A 26542-nucleotide genomic window follows, 5' to 3' on the forward strand; every position below is an offset into this window, starting at 1 on the left:
AGGAATGTAGTAGTCTCTCCCCTTTGTTTTGAGGATTAGGGTAAAAGGTAGGTAAGTGGATAGCCTGATTCAAGGCTACCCTGGATACTACACCTTTGGCATAAAGGAAGGATTGGTTCGTAAGGAAACTCTGTCCTGATGGAAGATGATGAAAGGCTGCACAGCCATGAGGGCTTGTAGTTCCGAAACCCTGCGAGCTGAGGTGATAGCCAGCAGGAAGGCTGTTTTCCAGGACAAATATTGCAGTTCTGTTGAAGCAGCTAACTCAAAAGGAGGCAAGGTCAGTTTTTCTAGAATGAAATTGAGGTCCCAAGCAGGTACTGGTTGTTTCCTTGGGGGTTTTATATTCTTAGCCCCTCTGAGGAACTGTCTTAAGAGGGGGTGAGAGAATAAGGGAGGATCAGTGTTGTATTCTGCAGAAATGGCTGAGGCATGGATTTTGATGGAGGAGAATGAAAGTCCACTGCTTAGCATCTCAGCTAGGTACTGTAATATTTGAAGTAAATTCAGTATTCCAGGATTCTGACCCTTTTTCTCATTCCAGGCACAAAACCGTTTCCATTTTGCGGAGTAGGCTTTTCTAGTAGAAGGTCTTCTGGCCTCCAAAATGACATCCTGCACCTCCTTGGAGAGTAGGGTCTGTTGTGATTTTAAGGAATCTTCCATGCGGCTAGATTGAGTATTTTCAGCTGACTGTGAAGAGTTTTGAAGTTGTGCTGAGTCAGTAGAAGAGGCATAAGAGGCAGGATCAATGGTGGGGAATGCATCAGGCTCCTCAGGAGTGGGTACCAGTGTTGTCTTGGCCAGTCTGGAGCAATGAGAATCATCTTTGGTCTGTCTGCTCTGGTTTTTAGTAGAACATTGGGCAGCAGAGGAAGAGGTGGTAAGGCATAAACTGTCATTGTTGTCCAACTGAAAGAGAGTGCGTCCACTTTCCAGGACTGTGGATGAAAGGTCTTTGAGCAGAATTTTGCCAATTGGTAATTTCTGTGGGAGGCAAAGAGATCTATGTCTGGCCTTCCCCATGCTTGAATTATCTTTGTAAAAACTTGAGGATGCAACTTCCATTCGTGTGGATCTGTCATATTTCTGCTTAGGTTGTCTGTCAGCGTGTTTTCCTTGCCTGGCAGGTACTGTGCTTGAAGTTCGATTTGTAATTCCAGAGCCATGTTCCAAAGAGACATGGCTAGCCTGCATAGGGGGTATGAATGGGTTCCTCCCTGTCTGTTTATGTACCACATTACTGTGGTGTTGTCTGTCCTTATCAATAGCTGGCCTGGATGCAGTAGGTCTTTGAAAGCTATAATAGCATTTATTACTGCTAGCATTTCCTTTTGATTGATGTGTAGGTGCTTTTCTTTTTGGGACCATTTGCCCTGAATGCACCGATCTGTCATGTACGCCCCCCAGGCGTAGTCCGAGGCGTCTGTTGTGATGACCTGATTTGCTTGAGGCTTGCAGAATGGGAGACCTGTGTTTCTTTGGCATGCTTGAGCCCACCACAGAAATTCCTTTTGAAGACATGGAATCAGTGGTATTATTGTTTCCAAACTGTGGCTGTGCTGAGACCATAGGTTTTTAGGTACCATTGAAATTTCCTCATATGCAGCTTTGCACATGGGATTAGTAGGATGCAAGATGCCATGAATCCCAGAGCCTGCAGGATTTTCCTTGCAGTCAGCTTGGTGAAAGTTGCCAGTTTTCTGAAGAATTGAGTTAGTTGCCCTTGTTTCTCTGGCGTGAGGCAGGTCATCTGGGTGTTTGTATCCAAGCTGGCACCCAGGAAAATTATTGTTTGAAAGGGTATTAGCCTTGATTTCTTTTTGTTGACTGTGTATCCCAGAGAATTCAACATTATTACAAATGCCAGATGTTTCAGAAGTGTGTGCTTGCTGTCCGCTTGGATCAGGCAGTCGTCCAAATATGGGTATATTTGTATCCCTTGAAGTCTGCAGTAGGCAATTACTGATGCCAGGCATTTCGTGAACACTCTGGGCTCAGTAGATAAGCCAAAGGGCAATGCAGAGAATTGATAATGTGTTGAACCTGCAAGAAATCTGAGGTATCTTCTGCAATCTTGTCTGATTGGGACATGCAGGTATGCCTCCTTGAGGTCCAATGTTACCAGCCAAGACTCCTTGCCCAGCATGGGAAGAAGTTGCTGCAATGTGAGCATCTTGAATTTTGGCACGAGTAAAAACGTGTTTAGGATGGATAGGTCCAAAATAGGTCTGCAATCTTTGCCCTTCCTTGGTACCAGGAATAGTCCGGAATAAAAACCTTGACCCTGTTCTTGTGCAGGTACCTCTTGAATAGCTTTCATGTCCATGAGATCTGAAATTTGTTTTTGTGCCTCTGCCCTTTGATTGTGTGGCAGGTTTGGCATGCCTTTCATTTTTGGAAGGGTGTGAAAGTGGAATATGTAGCCTCTGTCTATAATGTCCAGGATCCATTTGTCTTTTGTGACAATATGCCAATTTTTCAAAAATAATGCCAGTTTTCTGCCTAAAGGTGCTGCCATTTGAGCCTTGCTTGGCATGCAAAGGGGAAAGTCATTGGTTCTGCTTTCTGAATGGCTGTGCATTGGTTCTGCTTTCTGAATGGCTGTGAACTATCCTCACCACCTCTTTGTGTAGGTGCTTGCCATTGTCTGCCTCTAAACGATCCTTGAGATTGCCCTCTACCCCTCGGGCGCCTGTATCTACCTCTTTGGGGTCTGTTCAAGGCTGGAAAGGACCAATTTTTTGAAGGCCAATTTCTACTGAAACGTGGAGGTTGTACCTGTAGGAAATCTTTCACTGTTTGCATTGATTTTGCCTTTTCCTGCATTTTCTTTAATACCTCCTCAGCTTTAACACCAAACAATACATCTTTTTGCAGAGGTGCATCTAGTAATTTAGCTTTGACATGATCTGGTAAGGTTTGCTCTTTGAGCCAAGCATGTCTATGTATGACTGATCCTGTAACAGCAGCTCTACATGAGGCCTCTAAAGCATCAAAACCACATTGCAAGGTATGTTTACCCACTTGCTCTGCACTATGTAACAAATCCTGCAACTCCTTCAAGTCTGGTTGTTCAGGTTGTGACATTTTGCTTTTCAACTGTGATAACAGAAACTGTTAATACTTTAACATATGGAACTGACAGTTTAATGCCCTCATGGTTAAGGTGGCCGAGGTGTATACCTTTTCCCCCCACCTTTCTAAAGCTCTGGAATCTCTCTCTGACGATAATGGATTTTTAGCAGTGGAGGCCTTAATTCCCTTGGGACCCTGTGAAATAGTTTCTGGGTCAGCCGCATGGCTTTTGTATAGTAATTGGTGTGAATCAGGAACCCGGTAATACCTGTCAGGCTTGACTGGAGCTGGAGGTAAAGAATCTGGGTTAAGGCAGGCCTCCGAATACACGTCATCTAGTATGTCTAAGACAGGAGGTATAGCCAGAGGCCTGTGCTGAGGGAGCAAGAGGAAATCCCTAAGCCTTTTCTTGGAGTCCAAGTACTCTTGGCCTTCCCAGTGGAAGTGTTCCCTCAAGGTATGTAAGGTTTCCCCAAAAGAGTAATCCTCAGGGGGGGAGACAGAGGGAATGGACTCCTCTGCATCAGAATCTTCAAAAGGGGAGTATGAATGTTCCTGGTCTTCAGAATGTACTGAAATAATGGAGGCCTGGTCCGAGGAAGGGGATTCTTCCTCCACTCTGGGCCTTTTGTCAGTGGGGGGGGGGGGTTTGAGAACCCCTGATAAGTGTAATCAAATCCTCAGCCATTTTGAGCATCTGCTTTTTAGGCATGGGGCCTTGAGAGGGGGCCCTGTGGAGCTTGTCTTTTAGTATGCATGACTGCTTTAGACTTAGTGAAAGCCTTGATGGAAAAAGAAGAGGAAGGCCTGAAGACACATTGAGAGGTGGCAGGCCTGTCTAAACTCTGAGTTTCACCGCCAAGAGTGGCTTCGGTATCTGTAGTCGGGGTGTGGGCCGAAGAGCCTGCGACCTCGGGCACAGAAGACACCGGCAATGAAGTGTCATCGGTAGTCAGGGGCTGCGTAGGCGCCTCGCTGAGAACCAGACCACCTGTAGTCGGCTTTGGCGTGGTGTCGGTAGAAGTCGCGGACCTCGTATGTCGGTCCTTATCTTTGCGTCTTTTACTCAAAACTGGAGTCAGAGTATCCGACGACATAATGTAATTAAACTTTTTGCCAAAATAGTGTTGGGCGAACTCCGCCCGATGCTTAATAGTGCGTCTGTTGAATGTAGCACAAAAACGACAGGCCGAGACATCGTGGTCTGGGCCTAAGCAAAGAATGCAGAGGGAATGAAAATCCTTATGCGGTATTTGCTTCCCACATGAAATGCAATTATTAACTTTGCCTGACATCGGTCTGAGGCAAGAAAAGTTTCCCCAACGGGGTACTTAGCTTTCAAGAAGACTTCGTTTGAAAAATATTCGTAATCTCAGGAGCTGGCCGACTGGCACTTGCGAACCGCTTCTGCTTCAGGCACCGCGCGGCAAGAAAGACTGAAGAAAATGGCGTCGGCTGGTTCTTTTATACCCCTGTCACACTGACGTCAGGGAAGAAGCGACAACATCCGACGCCGGACCTAGACTTTGGAATTCGGCCGACCGAGGACCCGCCTGACTGCAGGAGAACCCATCTGTTATGACTGCAGCTGTATGCACGATGAACATCTAGGCGAGGATCTCCTGCACCACCATTGTGCCAACTTTAAACTGGGCATCTAACTTAAACAAAGTATGGTCAATGTGCCCAAACTGCTGGTGCAGTTTAAAATATGCAGCAGCCCTAGGGAAAGGACTTCTGATAAAATGTCTAATGTCTTGGTGCATTTGTCATAACAAATGACAATCCAATCAGCTGGAGAGCTATATTCATTCTTCTCTCCTCAAGGAATATTTAAGACTCCTGATGGCCTCTGCTTCTTCAGTGTCAAATTTGTCTGCACAAGTCCAACATATGCAGCAACCAAGCTCATTTGGTTTCATACTTCATACATAAAAATAAAGATATGAACAAACAGAGTAAACGTCAACCTATCAATAGCCTTTTAGGAATATGCTACAAATTATAAATATGAATGCCTAAATGCTTACTAATGTAATCTAAGTGAATAAATTAACAATCATAGTTAAATTATGTTCAGACCTAGTATTATAATTAAAAAATGTTCTTTTAACTTGGTCTTTCTCAGATCCTACATACAAAGGCCAAAAGGGTATGAGTATATGTATATGTATATGTACACACACACACACACACACACTTGCAAAATACTTGCACATATTCAGAGACAACTGCTAAAAGTGAAATGTGAAATAGTGTGTACAGCCCAATGTACAGCACGTAAAGTGGTTAACATAGGAAAAAACAAGGACCCCTAAAGGAGAAGGATCATGCAGCCTGTGCAGGATATTAAACTACAGACCCCTAAAGGAGAAGGATCATGCAGCCTGTGCAGGATATTAAACTACAGACCCCTAAAGGGGAAGGATCATGCAGCCTGTGCAGGACATTAAACTACAGACCCCTAAAGGGGAAGGATCATGCAGCCTGTGCAGGACATTAAACTACAGACCCCTAAAGGGGAAGGATCATGCAGCCTGTGCAGGATATTAAACTACAGACCCCTAAAGGAGAAGGATCATGCAGCCTGTGCAGGACATTAAACTACAGACCCCTAAAGGAGAAGGATCATGCAGCCTGTGCAGGACATTAAACTACAGACCCCTAAAGGGGAAGGATCATGCAGCCTGTGCAGGATATTAAACTACAGACCCCTAAAGGGGAAGGATCATGCAGCCTGTGCAGGATATTGAACTACAGACCCCTAAATGAGAAGGATCTTGCAACCTGTGCAGGATATTAAACTACAGACCCCTAAAGGAGAAGGATCATGCAGCCTGTGCAGGATATTAAACTACAGACCCCTAAAGGAGAAGGATCATGCAGCCTGTGCAGGTTATTAAACTACAGACCCCTAAAGGAGAAGGATCATGCAGCCTGTGCAGGATATTAAACTACAGACCCCTAAAGGAGAAGGATCATGCAGCCTGTGCAGGATATTAAACTACAGACCCCTAAAGGGGAAGGATCATGCAGCCTGTGCAGGATATTAAACTACAGACCCCTAAAGGAGAAGGATCATGCAACCTGTGCAGGATATTAAACTACAGACCCCTAAAGGAGAAGGATCATTCAGCCTGTGCAGGATATTAAACTACAGACCCCTAAAGGAGAAGGATCATGCAGCCTGTGCAGGATATTAAACTACAGACCCCTAAAGGGGAAGGATCATGTAGCCTGTGCAGGATATTAAACTACAGACCCCTAAAGGAGAAGGATCATGCAGCCTGTGCAGGATATTAAACTAAAGACCCCTAAAGGGGAAGGATCATGCAGCCTGTGCAAGATATTAAACTACAGACCCCTAAAGGAGAAGGATCATGCAGCCTGTGCAGGATATTAAACTACAGACCCCTAAAGGAGAAGGATCATGAAACTTGTGCAGGATATTAAACTACAGACCCCTAAAGGAGAAGGATCATGCAGCCTGTGCAGGATATTAAACTACAGACCCCTAAAGGAGAAGGATCATGCAGCCTGTGCAGGATATTAAACTACAGACCCCTAAAGGGGAAGGATCATGCAGCCTGTGCAGGATATTAAACTACAGACCCCTAAAGGAGAAGGATCATGCAGCCTGTGCAGGATATTAAACTACAGACCCCTAAAGGAGAAGGATCATGCAGCCTGTGCAGGATATTGAACTACAGACCCCTAAAGGAGAAGGATCATGCAGCCTGTGCAGGATATTAAACTACAGACCCCTAAAGGAGAAGGATCATGCAGCCTGTGCATGATATTAAACTACAGACCCCTAAAGGGGAAGGATCATGCAACCTGTGCAGGATATTAAACTACAGACCCCTAAAGGAGAAGGATCATGCAGCCTGTGCAGGATATTAAACTACAGACCCCTAAAGGAGAAGGATCATGCAGCCTGTGCAGGATATTAAACTACAGACCCCTAAAGGGGAAGGATCATGCAGTCTGTGCAGGATATTAATCTACAGACCCCTAAAGGAGAAGGATCATGCAGCCTGTGCAGGATATTAAACTACAGACCCCTAAAGGGGAAGGATCATGCAACCTGTGCAGGATATTAAACTACAGACCCCTAAAGGAGAAGGATCATGCAGCCTGTGCAGGATATTAAACTACAGACCCCTAAAGGAGAAGGCTCATGCATCCTGTGCAGGATATTAAACTACAGACCCCTAAAGGAGAAGGATCATGCAACCTGTGCAGGATGTTAAACTACAGACCCCTAAAGGAGAAGGATCATGCAGCCTGTGCAGGATATTAAACAGAGTGAAGGTCTCCCTGCTAGGAAACCATCTGAATGCTATACCAGAAAAAAAACCTCCACTGGCAAATCAAACTCATGGTCTACTCTATTTGACATGTTTTACACCGAAAGAATTGGACCACAAGAGCTTCCAGCAGGACAGCAAAGAAGGAATGCAAGGATTGTGGTCACCAACCTTACAACTTACGAACATTCACCCACATAATTCCTTACAAACTGAGATCTAAGGTGCTTTTGCTGTAATACCCAAGGAACTTGGCCATAAACACTGCTACATTTGATGAAACTCAATGCCTGGGAGAAAGAGCAAAGAAGCATCACGTATTTGCTGAAATTCAATACATTCTCAAGCTACAAAGTTACCTGCTCCCTACCAGTTTGACATAACATCCACAGGGAAGAAATGAGGGTAACATCAAGGCAGAGCTCTGTATATTATCTTCAGTTTACTTTAAAAATGGAATATGTTGGTTTTAGTCAAGTTCCAAGAAAAAAAAAACTTTTACAAGGCTGACTTGATGCCAGTACTTATATTTTTCTTTCCTGTTTTTGACCTGCTTCTCTGTGTTACATGGTGAATTTTCTTTTACAAGAGGAGGATTGCACTTATAGGTTCATAGATTGGTACTCGGCTATCTGCTCGAAGGTGTATATTAGCCCAGCCACGTTGTGTGGTATTCACCGCCCCTTTAGTAGTTCCCTAGACCCTTGTACTAGCAGCTAGTACCCTTGGACCCTATCTAGTAGTGCTGTTGGTGTGATCCCCGGTGTGAACTTTCTGTTACCCATCCACTCATCAAGGTTCCTCTTGAAGAGTGATAGTGAGGGGCTCTGTGTTATGTAGATCAGGACCCTGTTCCATAGTAAGGGAAGTCTCTGCGAAGGGAATCTATCCCTCCAGCATGTTCTATTCATTGTTGTGTTGAGGTTTATATCCCTACAGCGTGTAGCTCAAGTAGATTTGGTTTTGCTAAGATGGAGCATCTGTTCAACAATTCTGGGTTGGACATGGCTCTGTATGTTAGACAGAGATCACCTCTGAGAAAGCGGTATGCAACAGAGAACAGTCTTAGCTTTTTCAATCGTGCTGCACAGGGCAACTCTTTCAGGCCAGTAAATCCTCTTGGTTAGGTACCTCTGTGGTCTCTCCAGCTGCTGGAGATGTCTAGCCAGGTACATTCCAATTGGTGCATTGTACTCAATAATGGGTCTGATGAGGGAAGAGTAGAGAGGCACCATTACATCCTTAGATCTTGATGCGAACCCTTTCGTGATCAGATGGGTCACAGAAGGATTTTCTAACGACTTTGGCAACATGGTTATCAAAGAAAAGCTGACCATCTACTTGGGTCCCTAGATCCCTTATTTCTTCTTCAGATTTCAGGGGATTACCTCCTATGTTGTAGTTTGCTGGTACTCTGTTTTTTCCAAAGGGGATTACTATGCATTTTTTTGCATTTAGCTTGAGACCATGGCTTTGACACCATGCATCAGTCTCATTTAGGCCCTTCTGGAGGATCTCTATGTTGGCCGGAGACTCTATTATAGCACCCAGTTTGCAGTTGTCCGCAAACTTAGTCAGCCACAGCCCTTCCGTGTTTGCCTGTACTTCTGAGAAGTAAATGCCAAGCAGGAGGGGCCCCAGGACAGAGGCCTGAGGCACACCACTCGTTACTGGTCTGGATTCGGACATAGATCCCGCTACTCTTACTTTATGGGATCTGTCTGACAGCCAGTTTGCGATCCATCTTGTGACGTAAGGGTTTATGCCCAGGCTGGTTTGCTTATCAATAATACCCGAATGGGGAATGGTGTCAAATGCTTTAGCAAGGTCAAGGTAACCCGTGTGTACCTCCTTTCCCCGATCTATAGCTTGAGTAACTGTCTCAAAGAATCCACCAGGTTCAGGAGGCATGATCTGCCCTTGACGAAGCCGAACTGTGGGTGGTCCAGCGACTTGAGGTTCCCAATCTCTCCATTTATGATTTAAGGTTGGCATTGCAAATCACACCCATGCATGCCAATCAGGTGAAATTTAATGCACTAATTCTGATTTGGGGGATATCCACTGGCTAACTGGCTACCTAAATCTGAAATTCCAACCTATCAAACTGGAGGACTACCAACCAATAAGAATCAACAACAGATGCTGCACAACTGAATGCAGTCCCAACACCTGCACAAAAAACTTTGTACAAGTAAATGTGCTGTGGAACTAAAATGTTAATAAAACATGATGTCATTAAAAGAGGAAACCACTCATCTATTTGAAAATAAAGGCTTTTTTTAAAATATCAGCTGGGTCTACTGTGTTCATTTGGATGAAATAAGGGTAACATCCTTTTAGCCCTGAAAGTCAGAATCACAGGAAGATAACATCACAGTTATTGCACAACTGTATAATACTTAAAGATCTTCAGAGACAACTGCTGGATCTAGCGTGGCTAGTTTTATTGGTTTGTAATTGGTTTTGTTGATTTTCACTGCTGGAACCTACTAAAAGGCCAAAAGCAGTTTAGGTTACAGATGAGGGCTAACAAGATGAATGTGTGTGTATGTATGTATGGGTTTATTTATTTATTATTTATTGAACATTTGTTTACCAGGAAAGTCCGACTTGGAACTGGAACATTTTCAGTGCAGGCCCGGGAAGAAACGCTCCAGATGCATGTCTTTGTGACGTGGGAGGAACATGGAGCACCCAGAGGAAACCCACAAGAATGCAGGGAGGACATGCAGACTCCGCACAGAAGGGACTCCAGTAGAGAATCGAACTAGAGGACCCCTTGCTGTGAGGCAACATCGTTAACCGCTGCACCACTGTGACATTTAGATTGACTGATAGGCAGAAGTGCAGTGTTTTTTGGTCAAACATCTCGTTTACCGTATGGAGATATTGCCGGGTGTGAATGATGTCAAGTTTTGGGTAGTGCATCAGAAAACGAGTTTCCTTTTTCAATGTACTATGTGGTGATGTGCTGTATTAGAGATGTGATTGTTTGAGATGTTTTGGTCATTGTCTTGTACCTCAACCAAGTGACGTGCAGACCAGTCAATATACAACCATATATCTACACATACATACATATAAACACACACACCCACATTTTCTTACATGGGTCTACTGTATCTTATCAAAATGTAATACTTCAGACTCATCTCTTCATACATAAAACAACAAAATCCAAGAAGAGCAGAGATTTCCAAGGTGGCTGCGCACTGATCAGCTTAGCTTCAGGTCTCCCAGTGTGAAAACAAACTAAGAAAAGGGAGACAGTGAAGCTGTCTTTCTTGGTACAATTCAGTTACAGTCTAAAAGTACACTGCCTGGATGCCAGCAAAGAATAAATTCAGACAACCTGAAAGAAAACCACCTAGAAAAATTGAAGAGAATACACTTGTTAGGGAAATTGCCAGATTTGTAAAGTGACAGGTAGGGACCCAAAAAAAAAAAAAAAGGTCCTTCACGCTAAGTGAAGACCAAAAAAAAAAAGGTCTTTAATGGGGAACATCAGGCAGTTCCCGCAGTAGCTCCAGTTTGCAATTTTTGATTGGCCTGTATACAAGCCAATCAAAAAAAAATCACACAATGGAGCCTCTTCTGTTCAATGCAGAACATCAGGCAATTCCGCATTAAACAGAAGTGACTCTGCTTTGCGATTTTTTGTTTGGCTCGTATACCGGCATATGGGTTGTTGCGTCTTTCGGCTTATCCCGGTCAGAGGTCGCCACAGCGGAACTCCGGTCTGCTGTTTGGTAGTGGATTTTTACATGCCGAGTTACCAGCCCTGACGCACAACCTTCAACGAAGGCATGCCCATTCACGCATGCCTCCACACAGAAGACGCTCTAGCTGAGAATCGAATGCGACAACATCTTGCTGTGAGGTGACAACGCTACTGCAGCACCACTACCGCGGGTACATACCGGCATATGGGTCAATCAAAAAAAAAAAAAAAAAAAAAAGAAAAGAAAACAGAGGAGGCTATTTCGCTGGGATTTTAACCGGCAGTGCTGCTGATCCCGGGACAGTCCCACTCAGATAGGGATGTCTGGCAACCCTGGGGAGTACCCTGCAACTGTTCAGCGAAAAGCAGTTCAAGCTTCAGCTTTGGTACAAGAGATGGCTTCCAGTAATCTAGAGGAAAAAATAAAACTAATGTACTCACAGTTGATTCAAATAAACAAAACACTGAAGGAGTACATCAACTCAAATAACAAAAGGCTGAAAAATTAGAAGAAGCTTTAACTAGCAATTCAGATGAACTGATAAAACTGCAAAGATCAGAGGCTGAAATGAAGGGAAGGCTGACAGAGTATGAGATTTCTCAAGAAAAGTGGTTTCAAAAATGGCAGTTAGAATACAGAGTGATCATAGAAAAACTGAGTTTTTCTGCTCTGCCAGAGAAAGTGGAAGGAAAAGAATACTAATTTTATGGAAACACAAATAAGCATCTGGACTGGTATTCGACAGCAGAATTTATTCACTGAAAAGTCTCATCGAGGTTATGATCCAAGCCGGACCTTGAGAAAAAAGCCAATACCTGTATTATATTGCGGTAGTAGAGAAAAATATTAAAAACTAGAGACAGCATAGTGTTTGTGGAAAATGACTCACTGTACACTAGGATGAGGAGAAGCAAATTTATAACAGCAATCAAAGAATGCAGAGAGTTTTATACAATACCTGTTGTTTTTGTATACTATTACACACTGTCTATATTGTGAGTATCTACTAGAGGGCTTTGTAAGTATGTTGGTCTCATATCTGTTATGTTCTGTGTTATCTGGAGCTTTTCTCTCTGGGCCTCCGCTGAAATTGGACATGTATTCAGTCGGACTATCCCGGTCAACACATGTAAAATAAAATAAAATAAATAAAATTTAAAGGGTGAAAAGTTAATGATTTCTGAAAGCATAACAGGTTGTTTTTTTTTTTTTTTTTTTACATCTGAGAGGGGAATAGAAAAAGAAAAGAAAACAGATTTTTTTTCAGGTTCTCAAAATTACTTCTTTGCTGGCATCCAAGCAAAGTACTTACAGCCAGTAGATGAATTTTACCATGCTGGCAGAATTACTACTTCTTATTTCTCAGGTTTTTTTTTTCATACTGGCACAGCTGAAATTATGCTGTTGATCAGTGTACAGCCATCTTGGAAGTCAATATTTATCCCATCATTGTCGGAAAGTGAAGGTTAGAATTAACTAAATGTTTAGCAGCAGCTGGATTAACTAAAGCTACAGATGCTGGGTCACATCTGGGAAGTGTGTACAAAAACTTAAAAGACTGAGGAACCTGATATAGCCTAACCGCCACTTTAGGGGCAGCACGCTAACTCTTAGGAAAAATACAGGCAGTGACACAAACATCCCCCAGAGCTGAAAGAACTGGAGGAATGGATGAATTCTGGAAATTCCTCCTTTAACAGTGCATAGTATTTTCTGACAGACTGAGAAACCTCAGTGTTTTCCCACTGAAAACACGGTCACATGCTGGAAACAGTCTCACAGAAAGAGAAGCAACCACAGGGAGGATCAGATTATCCTCCGAGTCTGAATAAGAAATTGAGGAGAAAACCCTGCATCTGTCTTCTTCAAGCTTACTATCCAGATTCTGAATCTTTTATCTCTTTAGGAAAACAGGCATCCCTCTTTCTTTTACCAGAAAGAACTTTGTAAGAAAGATCAAGACACTGAATAAAATCCCTGAGTCAAATCTAGTAAACTACCCCTGTCTAGGGAAATTTGAGGAGTAACACATTTAGTTTTCTGTTTCTTTTTGACAGGGAAAATGGGGCCAACAGTGTTGTTAATGGCAGCAGCAACTTTCCCTTGGATGGAAACATTCTGACTAAACAGGGAAGCCTTCTCTGTTCCCTCTCCCTGGAATGAAGAGACTGGCTTCTCCCTTTGCCCAGTGAGGGGACCCCAACAGCCGCACAGGACATGGCTAACCTCTGGTCCATAGTGACTGTAGGTGTTACATCAGAGGATCAAGAGTAAAAGACGAGTGTTCTGAGGAAAGTACAGTAGTGTACACTTACCATAAATGTAGATGTCCGAGTGTATTCACTGTTGCAGTCATAACACTTGGGTTATCCTGCCAGGGGTAGTCCTCAGTCGGCTCGAATACCAGAAGCTTAATTTTTCTGCATCAGTTGCTGTCGCTCCAGGACTGACGTCAGGTCGTCAGTGGTATAAAATCAAGCAGCCAACGCCATTACATCAGTTTTTCTTGCCCCAAATGTCAGGAGCCCCCAAATAGGGAGCTAGGTTATGGTGGAAGAACACCACTAGTAGAAAGTAAATACCAACATTTCCCTGTAAGGAGTGAGGAAGAGGGAGATAGAGAGATACGGGGGTGGAGGGTGGGAAACCAGGACTGCAACAGTGAATACACTCGAACATCTACATTTATGGTAAGTGTACACAAGTGTACTACGTTTGTTGTGTTTCACTGTTGCAGTCATCACACTTGGGTTGATTCCCAAAGCTGAAGAAAAGGGTGGAGGCAGTCAAGGAGACTAGGGGCTGGCTAGGATGCCCTGCAAGACTGCAGTTGCAAAGCCTGCCCTACATTTGGAGAAGATATACAGGTGGTAATGCTTGGTGAAGGTAAAGGTATGAACAGAAGTCCATGTTGCAGCTTCCAGGATGTCCCTGGTACGGACCCCTCTGAGAAAAGCTGCAGAGGTGGACGCTGCCCTGGTGGAATGCGTTCTGACCCCCTTAGGGGGCAGTTTCTCCTGGTGTTTGTAGCAGAAATGGATGCAGCGTGCTATCCATTTGGAGACTGTTTGTTTGGATATGGCCTTGCCCTCTGCCCCTGCTGCAAAGCTGACTAGCAATTGGTCAGTTTTCCTAAAACATTTAGTCATATCCAAGTAGAATCTAAGCTGTCTGTGCACATCTAGAGAATACAGAATTCTTTCCCCCTTGTTTTGCGAGTAAGGGAAAAAGGTGGGCAAATGAATTGATTAGCTAAGAGCCACACTGGACAACACTTTAGGCATGAAAATTGGGTTAATCCTGAGGGAGACCCTGTCAGCATGGAAAATGATGAAGGGCTCTACAGCCATGAGTGCTTGTAGCTCTAAAACTCTTCTAGCTGAAGAGATGGCCAGAAGCAAGGCTGCGCTGAAGCTGCAGGCTCAAAGGGGGGGGGGTCGTGTGAGCTTTTCCAACACAAAGTTATGGTCCCAAGCTGGGGTAGGAGCTCTTCTGAGTGGCCTTAAGTTGTTAGCCCCTCCTAGGAACTGTTTGATGAGAGGGTGAGAGAAGAGAGGTGGTTCTGTGCTGTAATGAGCAGAGATGGCAGAGGCATGAATCTCAACAGAAGAGAAGGAAAGGCCTCTGTGTAGTAGGTTTGCTAGGTAATCCAGGATAAGAGGTACGGAGGGCTGTGCTGTTTCAGTTCCTTTAGCCTGGATCCAGGTGCAAAACCTTTTACACTTGTCAGCATAGGATTTTCTAGTGCTGGGGCGTCTGGCCTCACGTACAACATCTAGGACTTGTTTGCTTAGGCTGGCAGCTGGAGGAGAGGTCAGGGAATAAGTCAGGCTGCCAGGTTCAGGGTCTGCAATTGTGGATGCATGAATTCTCCATTCTTCTGGGTCAGGAGTGTTGGGATCTGAGGTAGGTGCCATGGTGGCATGGGTGACAGGCTGCACAGCAGTGGGTACCAGTGCTGGCATGGCCAGTCTGGGGCAATCAAGATTGCCCTTGGTTTTTCCTCCCTTATTTTTAGCAGTACCCTTGAAATTAGTGGTAGAGGGGGGAAAATGCATAGATCGAGAGGTTTACCCATTAGAAAGATAGAACATCCACTTTCCAGGCCTTGCTGTGAGGTTTCCTGGTGCAAAATTTGCTGAGCTGGTAATTGTTGTGGGAGGCAAAGAGGTCCACCTTCGGGTTGCCCCATTTCTGGGTTACAAGGTTGAAGATTCTGTGGTCTAGCTGCCACTCGTGTGGGTCTAGCAGGTTTCTGCTTAAGTTGTCTGCCAGTGAGTTTTGGGAGCCTGGCAGGAATTGTACTAGCAGGTGAATTTGCATGGCTGAAGCTCTGTGCCAAAGGGTCATGGTGAGCCTGCAGAGAGGATAAGGTTGAGTTCCTCCCTGCTTGTTGATGTTCCACATCACTCTGGTGTTGTCTGTTTTGATCACTAGAGGTCCCAGGGAGAGTAGGGGTCTGAAAGCTGTCAGAGAGTGCTGAACAGCTAGCATCTTTTTTAGGTTGATGTGCAGATGGATATGATTTATGCTCCAATGGCCCTGAATGCACCTGCCATCCAGGTGTGCACCCTAGGCATAATCTGATGCATCTGTGGTTAGGGTCTGGGCAGTGTGGGGTTGTGAGAAGGGAAGATCCTTGTTGTGGTTGCATGCTGTTGCCCACCAAAAAAAAAAATCTTTCCTTAGGCTGTTAGAGGTATGATAGTTTCCAGGTCTTAAGAGTGTTGACACCAAAGGCTTTTTAGGTACCACTGTAGTTTCCTCATATGCAGTCTGGCATATGGAATGAGTAGAATGCAAGAAGCCATGAACCCTAGTGCTTGCAGGATTTTCCTTGCGGATAACTGGGTCCTAGTGGCTAGTTGATAGAAGTAGCCTGTCAGGTAGGTTTGTTTTTCTGGAGTAAGGAATGCCATCTAGGATGCTGTGTCCAGGCTTGCTCCCAGGAATACAATTTTTTGAGTAGGGACTAGTTTGGATTTCCTTTTGTTTATAGTATACCCCAGGGAGGTCAGTAGGTCCTTTACAAAGGTCAGGTGCTGTTAACAACTTTTCCTGGCTGTCTGCCTGAATCAGGCAGTAGTCTAAGTAGGGGTAAATGTGAATATTCCTTTGTCTGCAAAAAGCAATGGCTGGAGCCAGACATTTTGCGAAAACTCTGTGAGCAGTGGAAAAGCCAAAGGGAAGCGCAGAGAACTGAAAGTGCATAGATCCAGCCCTGAAATGTAGATATTTCCTGCAAGAATCCCTGATTGGGATGTGTAGACAGGCCTCTTAGGTCTAGGGCGACTAACCAAGCATCCTTGGAAAGCATAGGAAGAAGCTGCTGGAGGGTGAGCATTTTGAATTTTGGTATCACCAGGAAGGTGTTTAGATGATAGATCGAGAACTGGGCGACAGGTGCCCTTGTTTTCTGGGTACCAGGAAAAGCCTGGAATAGAAACCTTGGCCTATCTGGCCTGCAGGAAGAGGCTATATTGCCCTCATGGAGAGCAGGGAATGGACTTGTTTTTTGGCCTCTGCCCACTGGTTTGGAGGAAGATCTGTGAACCCTTTTGGGGTTGGCAGAGTGTGGAAATAAAATTTGTATCCCTGGGACACTATGCTGAGGACCCATTGGTCGCTGGTAATAGAGGCTCAGTTTTTTTGCATGGGAGGAGAGTTTTCCTCCTAGGGGCACAAGGGGTGGAGGTGTAAAGTCATTGTGAGTTCTTTCCATAAGGGGATGGCTTAACACTCCCTGTTTTTGAAGTGGAGGAACTCTATTGCTTAGATCTTCGCATTCCCTGGGACTGCTGTCTGGGGGTCTGCTTCCCCTAGGTCTTGTCTGAGCTGGCCTGGAGGGGGCTGGAAAGGACCAGTGCTTGGAGGGGCAATGCCTACCGAACCTCGGAGGCTGGACCTGTAAGACATCTGTCTGCATAGATTTAGTTTTTTCTTCCATCTTTTTTTAAGACCTCTTCTGCCCTGGTGCCAAACAAATTGTCTTTGTTCAATGATGCGTCCAATAGTTTTGATTTGACATGGTCTGGCAAGGTCTGTTCCTTAAGCCAAGCATGTCTTCTAAGTACAGAACCTGTGACTGCTGCCCTGCAAGATGCTTCTAGAGTATCAAAGCCACATTGCAAAGTGTGTTTAGTAACTTGGCTCGCAGAATCCATAAGCTCCTGCATTACTTTATTTTCTGCACAAGCAGGAAAGGAAGATATTTTTTGTTTGAGGAGTTCCATGGTATGTCGCTGGTATTTCAGCAAGTGGAACTGACAATTTAGTGCCTTAATGGCAGGAGTTGCAGAGGTGTACACTTTTTTTTTTACCCCATCTGTCTAAAGCTCGGGAATCCCTGTCCGAGGGGTGGGATTCTTAGCTGTGGTTGCTTTTATTCCTTTAGGTCCTTGGGAGATGACCTCTGGGTCAGCAGTAGAAAAGAAATTTGTGAGAGTCAGGGACTCTGTAATACCCGTCAGGTTTCCTGTGAGCAGGAGGAAGGGTGTCAGGAGTCAAACTGGATTCCATAAAGACATCATCCACAACATCCAAGACAGGAGGAATGGCTAAAGGTCTGTGCTGTGGTAAATCTAAGAATTCCCCGAGTCTCTTTTTGGACTGAGGATGGCCCTGACATTCCCACTGGAAATGCTCCCTTAAAGTATGTAGGGTTTCACCAAATGAAAAATTCTCTGGAGGAGAGGCAGAAGGACTGGATTCCTCTGCATCTGAATCCTCATAAGCAGATAGGGGGTGCATGTCTTCATATTGAGAAACCTCAGAGTCATCAGACTCCTGGTCAGATAAAACTGCTGGGGACAAGTCTCTTTTTCTTTTGGAAGGGGTAGTCTGGCTTCCCCTAACAAGCATGATAAGGTCTTCCACCATTTTAAGCATTTAAAATTGAGGCATGGAAGCAGGTGCCTGAGCTTGGGTTGTCGTTTTTTTAGGCGTAGTTTGTACCCTGGGCCTTAGAAACACAGTAGTTTTAGAAAGAACTGAAGATGCTAAATTAGTCGTCGGTTTGTGTCCAGTATCGGTAGTGCAAAGAACTTCCTCAGAAGCCGGTGCCTGCTCAGTGGCTCCAGACCCATCCAAGGTAGAGACATCCGCAGGATCCTTAGTCAAAGAAGAGTCTCGCGGCATACAGGACTCCGAATGGGTCTCGGTAGTGGCCTGCAAATCCACAGAAGTGGGCATCAGGGGCTGAGAAAGCGCCTCACTGAGGACTGTCTTTATCCTTATGTTTTTTCAGGAAGATTGATAGTTGGATGGCTTACCAAAGCCATTTTGGAATACGGAAATCGAGAGCAAAACTATTTAGCTACAATAAGGGCTGGACAACGTATAGTTCCGGCATTGAACAAAGCACAAAAGTGACAGCAAGGGACATTGTGGTCTGGGCCTAAACAGGTGACGCAGTAAGAACGGAAATTTCTGTACGGTATTTGCTTTCCACAGGCGAGACAATTGTTAACTTTTTCTGACATCGGTTAGAGCAAGAAAAAAGGATCCTCAATGGGGTACTTAGCTTTAGAAGACTTCAACTTCAATTCGGAAATGAAACTCGGGTAGTGGCCGACCGGCACTCGTGCGAACTGCTTTGGGCTCCTCGGCAAGAAAGACTGATGTAACGGCGTCGGCTGCCTGATTTTATACCACTGATGACGTGACGTCAGTCCTGGAGCAACAGCAACTGACACAGAAATACTAAGCCTCTGGTATTTGGGCCAACTGAGGGCTACCCCTGGTGATAAGTGCAACAGTGAAACACAAAGAACATCCAGTTTTGGACACAGCAGAATCAATCACCTGTGGTTGAGGCAAACTGCTAAGCCTGTTGTGGTGGCAAAAGACTGTTTGCTCAACTTTCTTCTTGTCATGGCTAGGATACTTTTCAATACTACAATATCCCACATTATACTTTTCACTGTAAAATATTCCACACCTAAGAAGAACTAACCAACATTTCTTTCCAATAAGCAAGAACCACTAATTGCTGTAGTCTAGCTTGGAAACACAATCAGACAGTGAGACACTGAGCAGACTCATTCCATTCACACCAAGATATTGGAACTCTAAGAACATTTTCAGGTGGCTATCTTAACCAACAAAAACAAAATGCAAAAATGAATGATTTTGACTTAATAAAGACATGAAATGGTACTGTGTACTCTAACACGGATAGTCACAACCTAGTTAGGATGACAGTCAACATCTGCTACAAAAAGGTGATTAAATTCCTTTGTTTATGAGAACCCAAGCAGGTGCTGAATGCATATTTTATATATTAAAATTATTTTGCTGAAAATGAAGTTACTTTACTACTGGGACATAGTAACCAGACTAAAATAAAGGGGTGACAGGGTTGGACTTATTTGGGCTAACCCTATCCTACCCCTAACCCTACATATCACTGTCCTGAAAGCCCTTTACTTAACAGAAGCACTAAACAAGCCACTATCAAATGCACAACAGAAAACCTATCCCCTTGCCTAGCCTTCAAACATTAACATACATACACTCATCCCAATATGAAAATCTTTGCTATATCCAAACGTTTCATCATTAACACATGCTCCCAGCATGCCCTAAGGAAAAGCAACACCTGGTGTTGCACCCTTCGTTAATTATGGTACTTGAGGAGTGCTTTCAACTAACTCCGACACAATAAATATCTGTTGACATGCTTTGTGTGCATTTCAGAGTGTACTGCAACTACATAATACGCACATGCACATACACAACTTGATAAGTGAAAATGAGACAAATATGAACTAGGGTTTTCTCAAAATATCCACTTAGAAAGCTTTATGTGATGTGGTCTGAAAAGGGAGCGAACACTACACTGATGAGTACTGGTTCTGCTAATGGAAAACAGGAGACAGCACAGTACTGTAGAAATATCAACTCTCTGAATGCAGATGTAATATTTTTAAATCGATAATGCAACTGGGTTACACTGATAGATCAACAACACTTTCGCTAAATGCACTTTCAGAGAAAATGTTTAGCTGAAAACACTCACAGCAAACCTCGGAGCAAATCAGCTTTGCAAGGGGACAAGACTTGTTGGAACCCCTCCCCCCCCGAATTTAAATACACCTCTACAGCTGAATATGTTTTTGTATAAATATTTTTGCTTAAACTGCATTCAGCGAAAGTGGCTTCGACACAATGACATACTCCCAAGCAAATATACACATCACTCACAGTTAGTCTTAGTAAACAGGCATGGAAAACAATGTCTGCATAACTTCTAAAATACCATAAAGAAAAGTTTAAAGAAACAGAATCTTAGGTTTCAATTACCACCGAAAAAAATGTTACTGACCATTTGAAATTTGAAGCATCTAATAACTACTGGTTATAGAGTTAGGTTTCAGCTGATCAGTACAACAAAATTCAGAATTACATGGTTATCGTATGTATTACCTGCGTTCTTCCTCACAGGTTCAGTACTGACAAAGAAAATTATGCAAAACCACAAAAGCATTAGTACAGCCTGTGACACCAAGTCTTAATCATGCCTTAATTTAAAATGACATAGTTATCACCACTAAATGCTTGAAACATCTCATCTGTGTAGGTTAAGAATCTATTATACTTACTGCGAAGATGACGCAAATCCAAATCCTGCAAAAGTACAGAGGTAAGAGTAAATTAAGAGCACACATTTAAAAAGGCTATAATGTTTCAATTTCAATGTACTTCGTTTGGAGAACAACAAATGCACTGGTATCACAAAATAAATTTAACAGCTAAAGAACAGGTTTAAAAAGATTAAAACAGTTTCATTTGAATACTTGCACTGGTATCACTAAATAAACTAAGAGACACCAAAAATCTGACCTTGTAAGATTGTTTAAAATGAAATGGATATAAAAAAATTCATCTGTGTTATAACTCTCAATAAAAAATGGAGAAGCTTCTCTTGCACATGGTCAGAGGACCTTGTCATTTCTTCGGGCAAACAACACCACAGGCTGAAATGTGACTGCCTAATCTGCAGTGTGAAGTGTTATTAAAAGCCATTGTTGTCGTGGTCAGGTAAAGGAATACATAGTTATGGGCTTTCAGCTATGCAACAGGCTACAGATCCCCCATGACTTTCAAAATCATTACACTGCTAATGACAGAAAACTACTAGAGACTGTACAAAATAAGTGAAACAGTGCAGTATCATTGAGGCTAACTATTTCAAGGGTGTTTCCCCTTTTACCATGGCAGTGTGATTTTGAAGTTGGTATATTAATATATAAGGAATGTGTTGATGCGAGAGGGGGACTTGGACGCCCTGCAAATTTTAACCCAGTAATTAAATGCGTCAAGCCATCAGGTACCAAAGCCTTTCCCCAAACTTTTCTAGCTAATAAAGATTAAAATACTGCTGCTCATCTCTGAAATTATTCCATTAACAGGTTTGAGCTGTCCTTGGCATGCAGCTCGGCTCCTATAATGTGGGCTCACAGGGATTTCAAATAATAGGAGCTAAAGACGAGTGTGAAGCAACCAATGAACTGGAACAAGACTCAATGTGAAGGAAAAGAAGTGAATTACAAGTGAAAGAACAAGGAAGATGCATGGTTTGCTTGGAGAAATTCCACCAATGATGTTCTATTAGGATTTTATAAAGCTACTACAGTACCAATAAAGCATCTCATATAACATGCCATAACAAAACGCTTCCTAAAGGGTCAATGCTGAATAAGTGCACTTGATTGAATATAGCAAATGTCATCATCTTCTTTCGGCTGTTCCCGTTAGGGGTCGTCACAGTGGATCATCTGTTTCCATTTCTTCCTGTCCTCTGAATCTTGCTCTAATCACACCAACCACCTGCATGTCCTCTCTCACCACATCCATAAACCTTATCTTAGGCCTTCCTCTTTTCCTGTTACCTGGTAGCTTCATCCTTAGCATCTTTTTCCCAATAAACTCAGCACATGTCCAAACCAACGTAATCTTGCCTCGCTGGCTTTGTCTCCAAACCTTCCAACCTGGGCTGACCCTATAATATACTTATTCCTAATCCTGTCCACCCTCGTCACACCCAGTGCAAATCTTAACATCTTTAACTCTGCCACTTCCAGCTAAAACTCGCCTCTTTGTCAATGCCACTGTCTCCAACCCATATAACATAGCTGGTCTCACTACCCTCTTGTAGACCTTCCCCTTCACTCTTACTGGTACTCATCTGTCACAAATCACTCCTGACACTCTTCTCCACCCACTCCATTCTGCCTGTACTCTCTTCTTCACCTCTCTTCCACACTCACCGTTACTCTGTACTACTGATCCCAAGTATTTAAACTCATCCACCTTTGCCACCTCTACTCCTTGCATCCTCACCATTTCTCTATCCTCCCTCTCATTCACACACATACATTCTGTCTTAGTCCTGCTGACCTTCACTCCTCTTCTCTCTAGAGCATATCTCCATCCCTCCAGGATCTCTTCCACCTATTCCCTACTCTCACTACAGATCACAATGTCATCTGCAAACATCATAGTCCACGGGGACTCCTGCCTGATCTCGTCCATCAACCTGTCCATCACCATTGCAAATAAGAAAGGGCTCAGAGCTGATCCTTGATGTAACCCCACCTCCACCTTTAACGCATCCGTCACTCCCACCGCAGATAGCAAATGTAATTATACTAAACAGAACCCTACTAGGCCAATCCATCAAAAACACAACTAAATTAAATTAAAAAAAAGTTGTTATTGCTGGTGGGCAACACTGTACCCAGCATAGGAGGGTGAACCCCCCCCCCCACCTTCCCACAACCCCTGCTAGTTGAAGTACATCAAACCCAAAGAATGTACAGAAGTGGTGAAAAGGGCAAATTCCTTTACCCCGCTGTCTGTGATCTTGGAGAACCCACATCTCGCCTTAAAGTATTAGCAGCAGTAAACACACACGCATCATTTCACATATTGCTAATAGTAAATGGGCTGCATAACCATAACCATGATTAACAGTAAACCCTGACAAAACAAACTTCAATGGAATACATCAAAACAACTTTTATTTACTTACCTGAATTTACTTACTGGTGTAGAGCACTGAATTTCTGAGCAATTTCAGACTCAGTCCAGATTCAAAAATTGACCAGACATAAAAAACAGACAAGTATACAATAACGCAATTGTAAACAGATAAGAGTATAATAATACATACCATTTCTAACAAATTTAGCTCAACTGACTGAAAGTCACTGTTCCCAATTATGGAAATTTACATCTTGTCTTTCGGCTTTTCCCGGTTAGGGGTTGCAACAGCGGAAATCCAGTCTGCTAATGATTGGCAGTGGATTTTTACGGTGCTGAGTTGCCAGGCTGACGCCCATCCTTCACAGAAGGCACACCCATTCACGCTTGCACCTACCTGCATGTCATTAAATGTCACTCGACCGCGGGGAGAACATGCAGACTCCACACAGAAGGAGCTGCAGCCGAAAATCGAACGGGAGAACCTCTTGCTGTGAGGCGATAATGCTAACCGCTGCACCACAGTGGCCATTAATTATGGAAATTTACATAAGGGTTAAAAAAAAAACAGTAAAACAAAGAGAATCTTAGCGTTTTGAGGAAAAGTACTGCTGCATGGGGGTACATGTCATAAACACAGATTTTTGGAGTGAAGCATCAGTTCTGCAGTACAGCAATAAGATCAATGACATTAACCACTGACATCAGACTTCTGGACACATCATTTCTACACCATGACCCAAGTGAAATCAGCTCCATCCAGCTGCTTCACTGTACACTAGGTGTACTGAGCACATCCAGCTGCTTCACTGTACACTAGGTGTACTGAGCACACCCAGCTGCTTCACTGTACACTAGGTGTACTGAGCATATCCAGTTGCTTCACTGTACACTAGGTGTACTGAGCACATCCAGCTGCTTCACTGTACACTAGGTGTACTGAGCACATCCAGCTGCTTCACTGTACACTAGGTGTACTGAGCACATCCAGCTGCTTCACTGTACACTAGGTGTACTGAGCACATCCAGCTGCTTCACTGTACACTAGGTGTACTGAGCACATCCAGCTGCTTCACTGTACACTAGGTGTACTGAGCACATCCAGCTGCTTCACTGTACATTAGGTGTACTGAGCACATCCAGCTGCTTCACTGTACACTAGGTGTACTGAGCACATCCAGCTGCTTCACTGTACACTAGGTGTACTGAGCACATCCAGCTGCTTCACTGTACACTAGGTGTACTGAGCACACCCAGCTGCTTCACTGTGCATTAGGTGTGCTGAGCACATCCAGCTGCTTCACTGTACACTAGGTATACTGAGCACATCCAGCTGCTTCACTGTACACTAGGTGTGCTGAGCACATCCAGCTGCTTCACTGTACACTAGGTGTACTGAGCACATCCAGCTGCTTCACTGTACACTAGGTGTACTGAGCATATCCAGTTGCTTCACTGTACACTAGGTGTACTGAGCACATCCAGCTGCTTCACTGTACACTAGGTGTACTGAGCACATCCAGCTGCTTCACTGTACACTAGGTGTACTGAGCACATCCAGCTGCTTCACTGTACACTAGGTGTACTGAGCACATCCAGCTGCTTCACTGTACACTAGGTGTACTGAGCACATCCAGCTGCTTCACTGTACACTAGGTGTACTGAGCACATCCAGCTGCTTCACTGTACACTAGGTGTGCTGAGCACATCCAGCTGCTTCACTGTACACTAGGTGTGCTGAGCACATCCAGCTGCTTCACTGTACACTAGGTGTGCTGAGCACATCCAGCTGTTTCACTGTACACTAGGTGTACTGAGCACATCCAGTTGCTTCACTGTACAATAGTTGTACTGAGCATATCCAGCTGCTTTACTGTACAATAGGTGTACTGAGCACATCCAGCTGCTTCACTGTACACTAGGTGTGCTGAGCATATCCAGTTGCTTCACTGTACACTAGGTGTACTGAGCACATCCAGCTGCTTCACTGTGCACTAGGTGTACTGAGCACATCCAGCTGCTTCACTGTACACTAGGTGTACTGAGCACATACCACCTCTGACAATTCCTACTGCATAAGTTAACTTTCTGATAACATCAAACATTGCCAGCGGTACCCATCTCTAAATCCCCTATACACGTGAACACACTGTACAAGTTCAGGGATTTAGTGTTTCCTAACTTCAATGTTCACATCCATAGATGCCCTTGGTATATTTCTGTTGTACTCCTCCTGGTTTACTCATGCTTGTTTCCCTAAAACTTTTCCATATTGTTACTCTATACTCAAGTTATACAACCTACAGTGTTACACCTGTCATTAAGCAACTGGTTGATATGATTAGAAAAACTCAAAGCTGGATCTACCCATATAACCCAGGTCCTTAACTGAATCTTCAGTTTTAATCACGCTGTGTTGTATTAAATATTCAGCCTGCAGTTTATTTCTCCTAAATTCCCATATGCTTAATTTTATTACATTTATCAGCATATTCTTCTTCTAAAGGAGAAATACCATCAGTTTCCAACAATCAAATTAAACTTAAATATCGTGTTCTCCCTCACTTCTGCATCAGTGTGTTTGGTACTGTAGTTTTGAATCTGCTGGCGGAACATCCCCACCTACAGGCCTTATACTGCTAAAGGAAAAGTAAATCGACACTTTTAGCATACTTTACTCTAGCATTGTAAAATCTCCCTCAACAAAGCAAAAAGCCCATGAAATAAAATTAAATACTGGGGACTCACCTCAAATAGTTGGAGTTCAAAGACCTTGTGTCTTTGTATCCATTTTTTCTACTGTAGCTGTCCAGTCAATCTATCATTTCAACACTTAGAAGTCTCCACAGACTCACTTTGAATCATCGAATGTTCAGAAAGTACAGTTTTGTACCTACCATAAATGTAGATGTCCGAGAGGTATGCATCTGCAGTCCTAACAAATGGGTTGTCCTGCCTCAGGCAGCCCTTCGGTCGGCTGGATTCCAAAGTCTGGGTCTGGCCTCGGCTGATGTCGCACTTCACCCGACGTCATAGCTGCTGTGAATTGGGTATAAAGGCATCAGCCGACACCATTTTCCTCAGTGTTTCTTGCCCCAGATGCCAGGTGCCCTCTAGGAAGACTAAATTTGGATAAATGTAAATGATTCCAAACAGTAGAGAACAAACAAAAATAAACATGTATATACATATATACAAACAAATACACCATAATAGATTCCCCCAACTAGCTACAAGATGGGCAAATACCCTAGGAGTACCACAGAGGGGAAGGAGGGTGGGTAATCCTGACTGCAGATGCATACCTCTCGGACATCTACATTTATGGTAGGTACAAAACTGTACTATGTCCTTCAAGGATGCATCTGCAGTCCTAACAAATGGGTAGATTACCATAGCCAAACTGGGGGAGGAGGCACTAAGATGGTTATGGTGTAGTTAAGA

At 43.8% G+C, this 26542-nt stretch overlaps 1 protein-coding gene across 1 annotated transcript in view; it reads right to left on the reverse strand.

Annotated features, from left to right (window-relative positions):
• The window catches only part of NUP214 (nucleoporin 214), a 3229616-nt gene that overhangs the window by 40197 nt on the left and 3162877 nt on the right, over nucleotides 1-26542 (reverse strand). Inside the window, exon 37 of the mRNA XM_044058190.1 lies at nucleotides 20716-20740. Within this exon, the coding sequence (XP_043914125.1) occupies nucleotides 20716-20740 (25 nt within the window). The remainder of the gene's footprint in view (nucleotides 1-20715; nucleotides 20741-26542) is intronic.

The sequence above is a fragment of the Protopterus annectens genome, chromosome 16.part0 (assembly GCF_019279795.1).
Source record: "Protopterus annectens isolate FY-2018-M chromosome 16.part0, PAN1.0, whole genome shotgun sequence".
Lineage (NCBI taxonomy): Eukaryota > Metazoa > Chordata > Ceratodontiformes > Protopteridae > Protopterus > Protopterus annectens.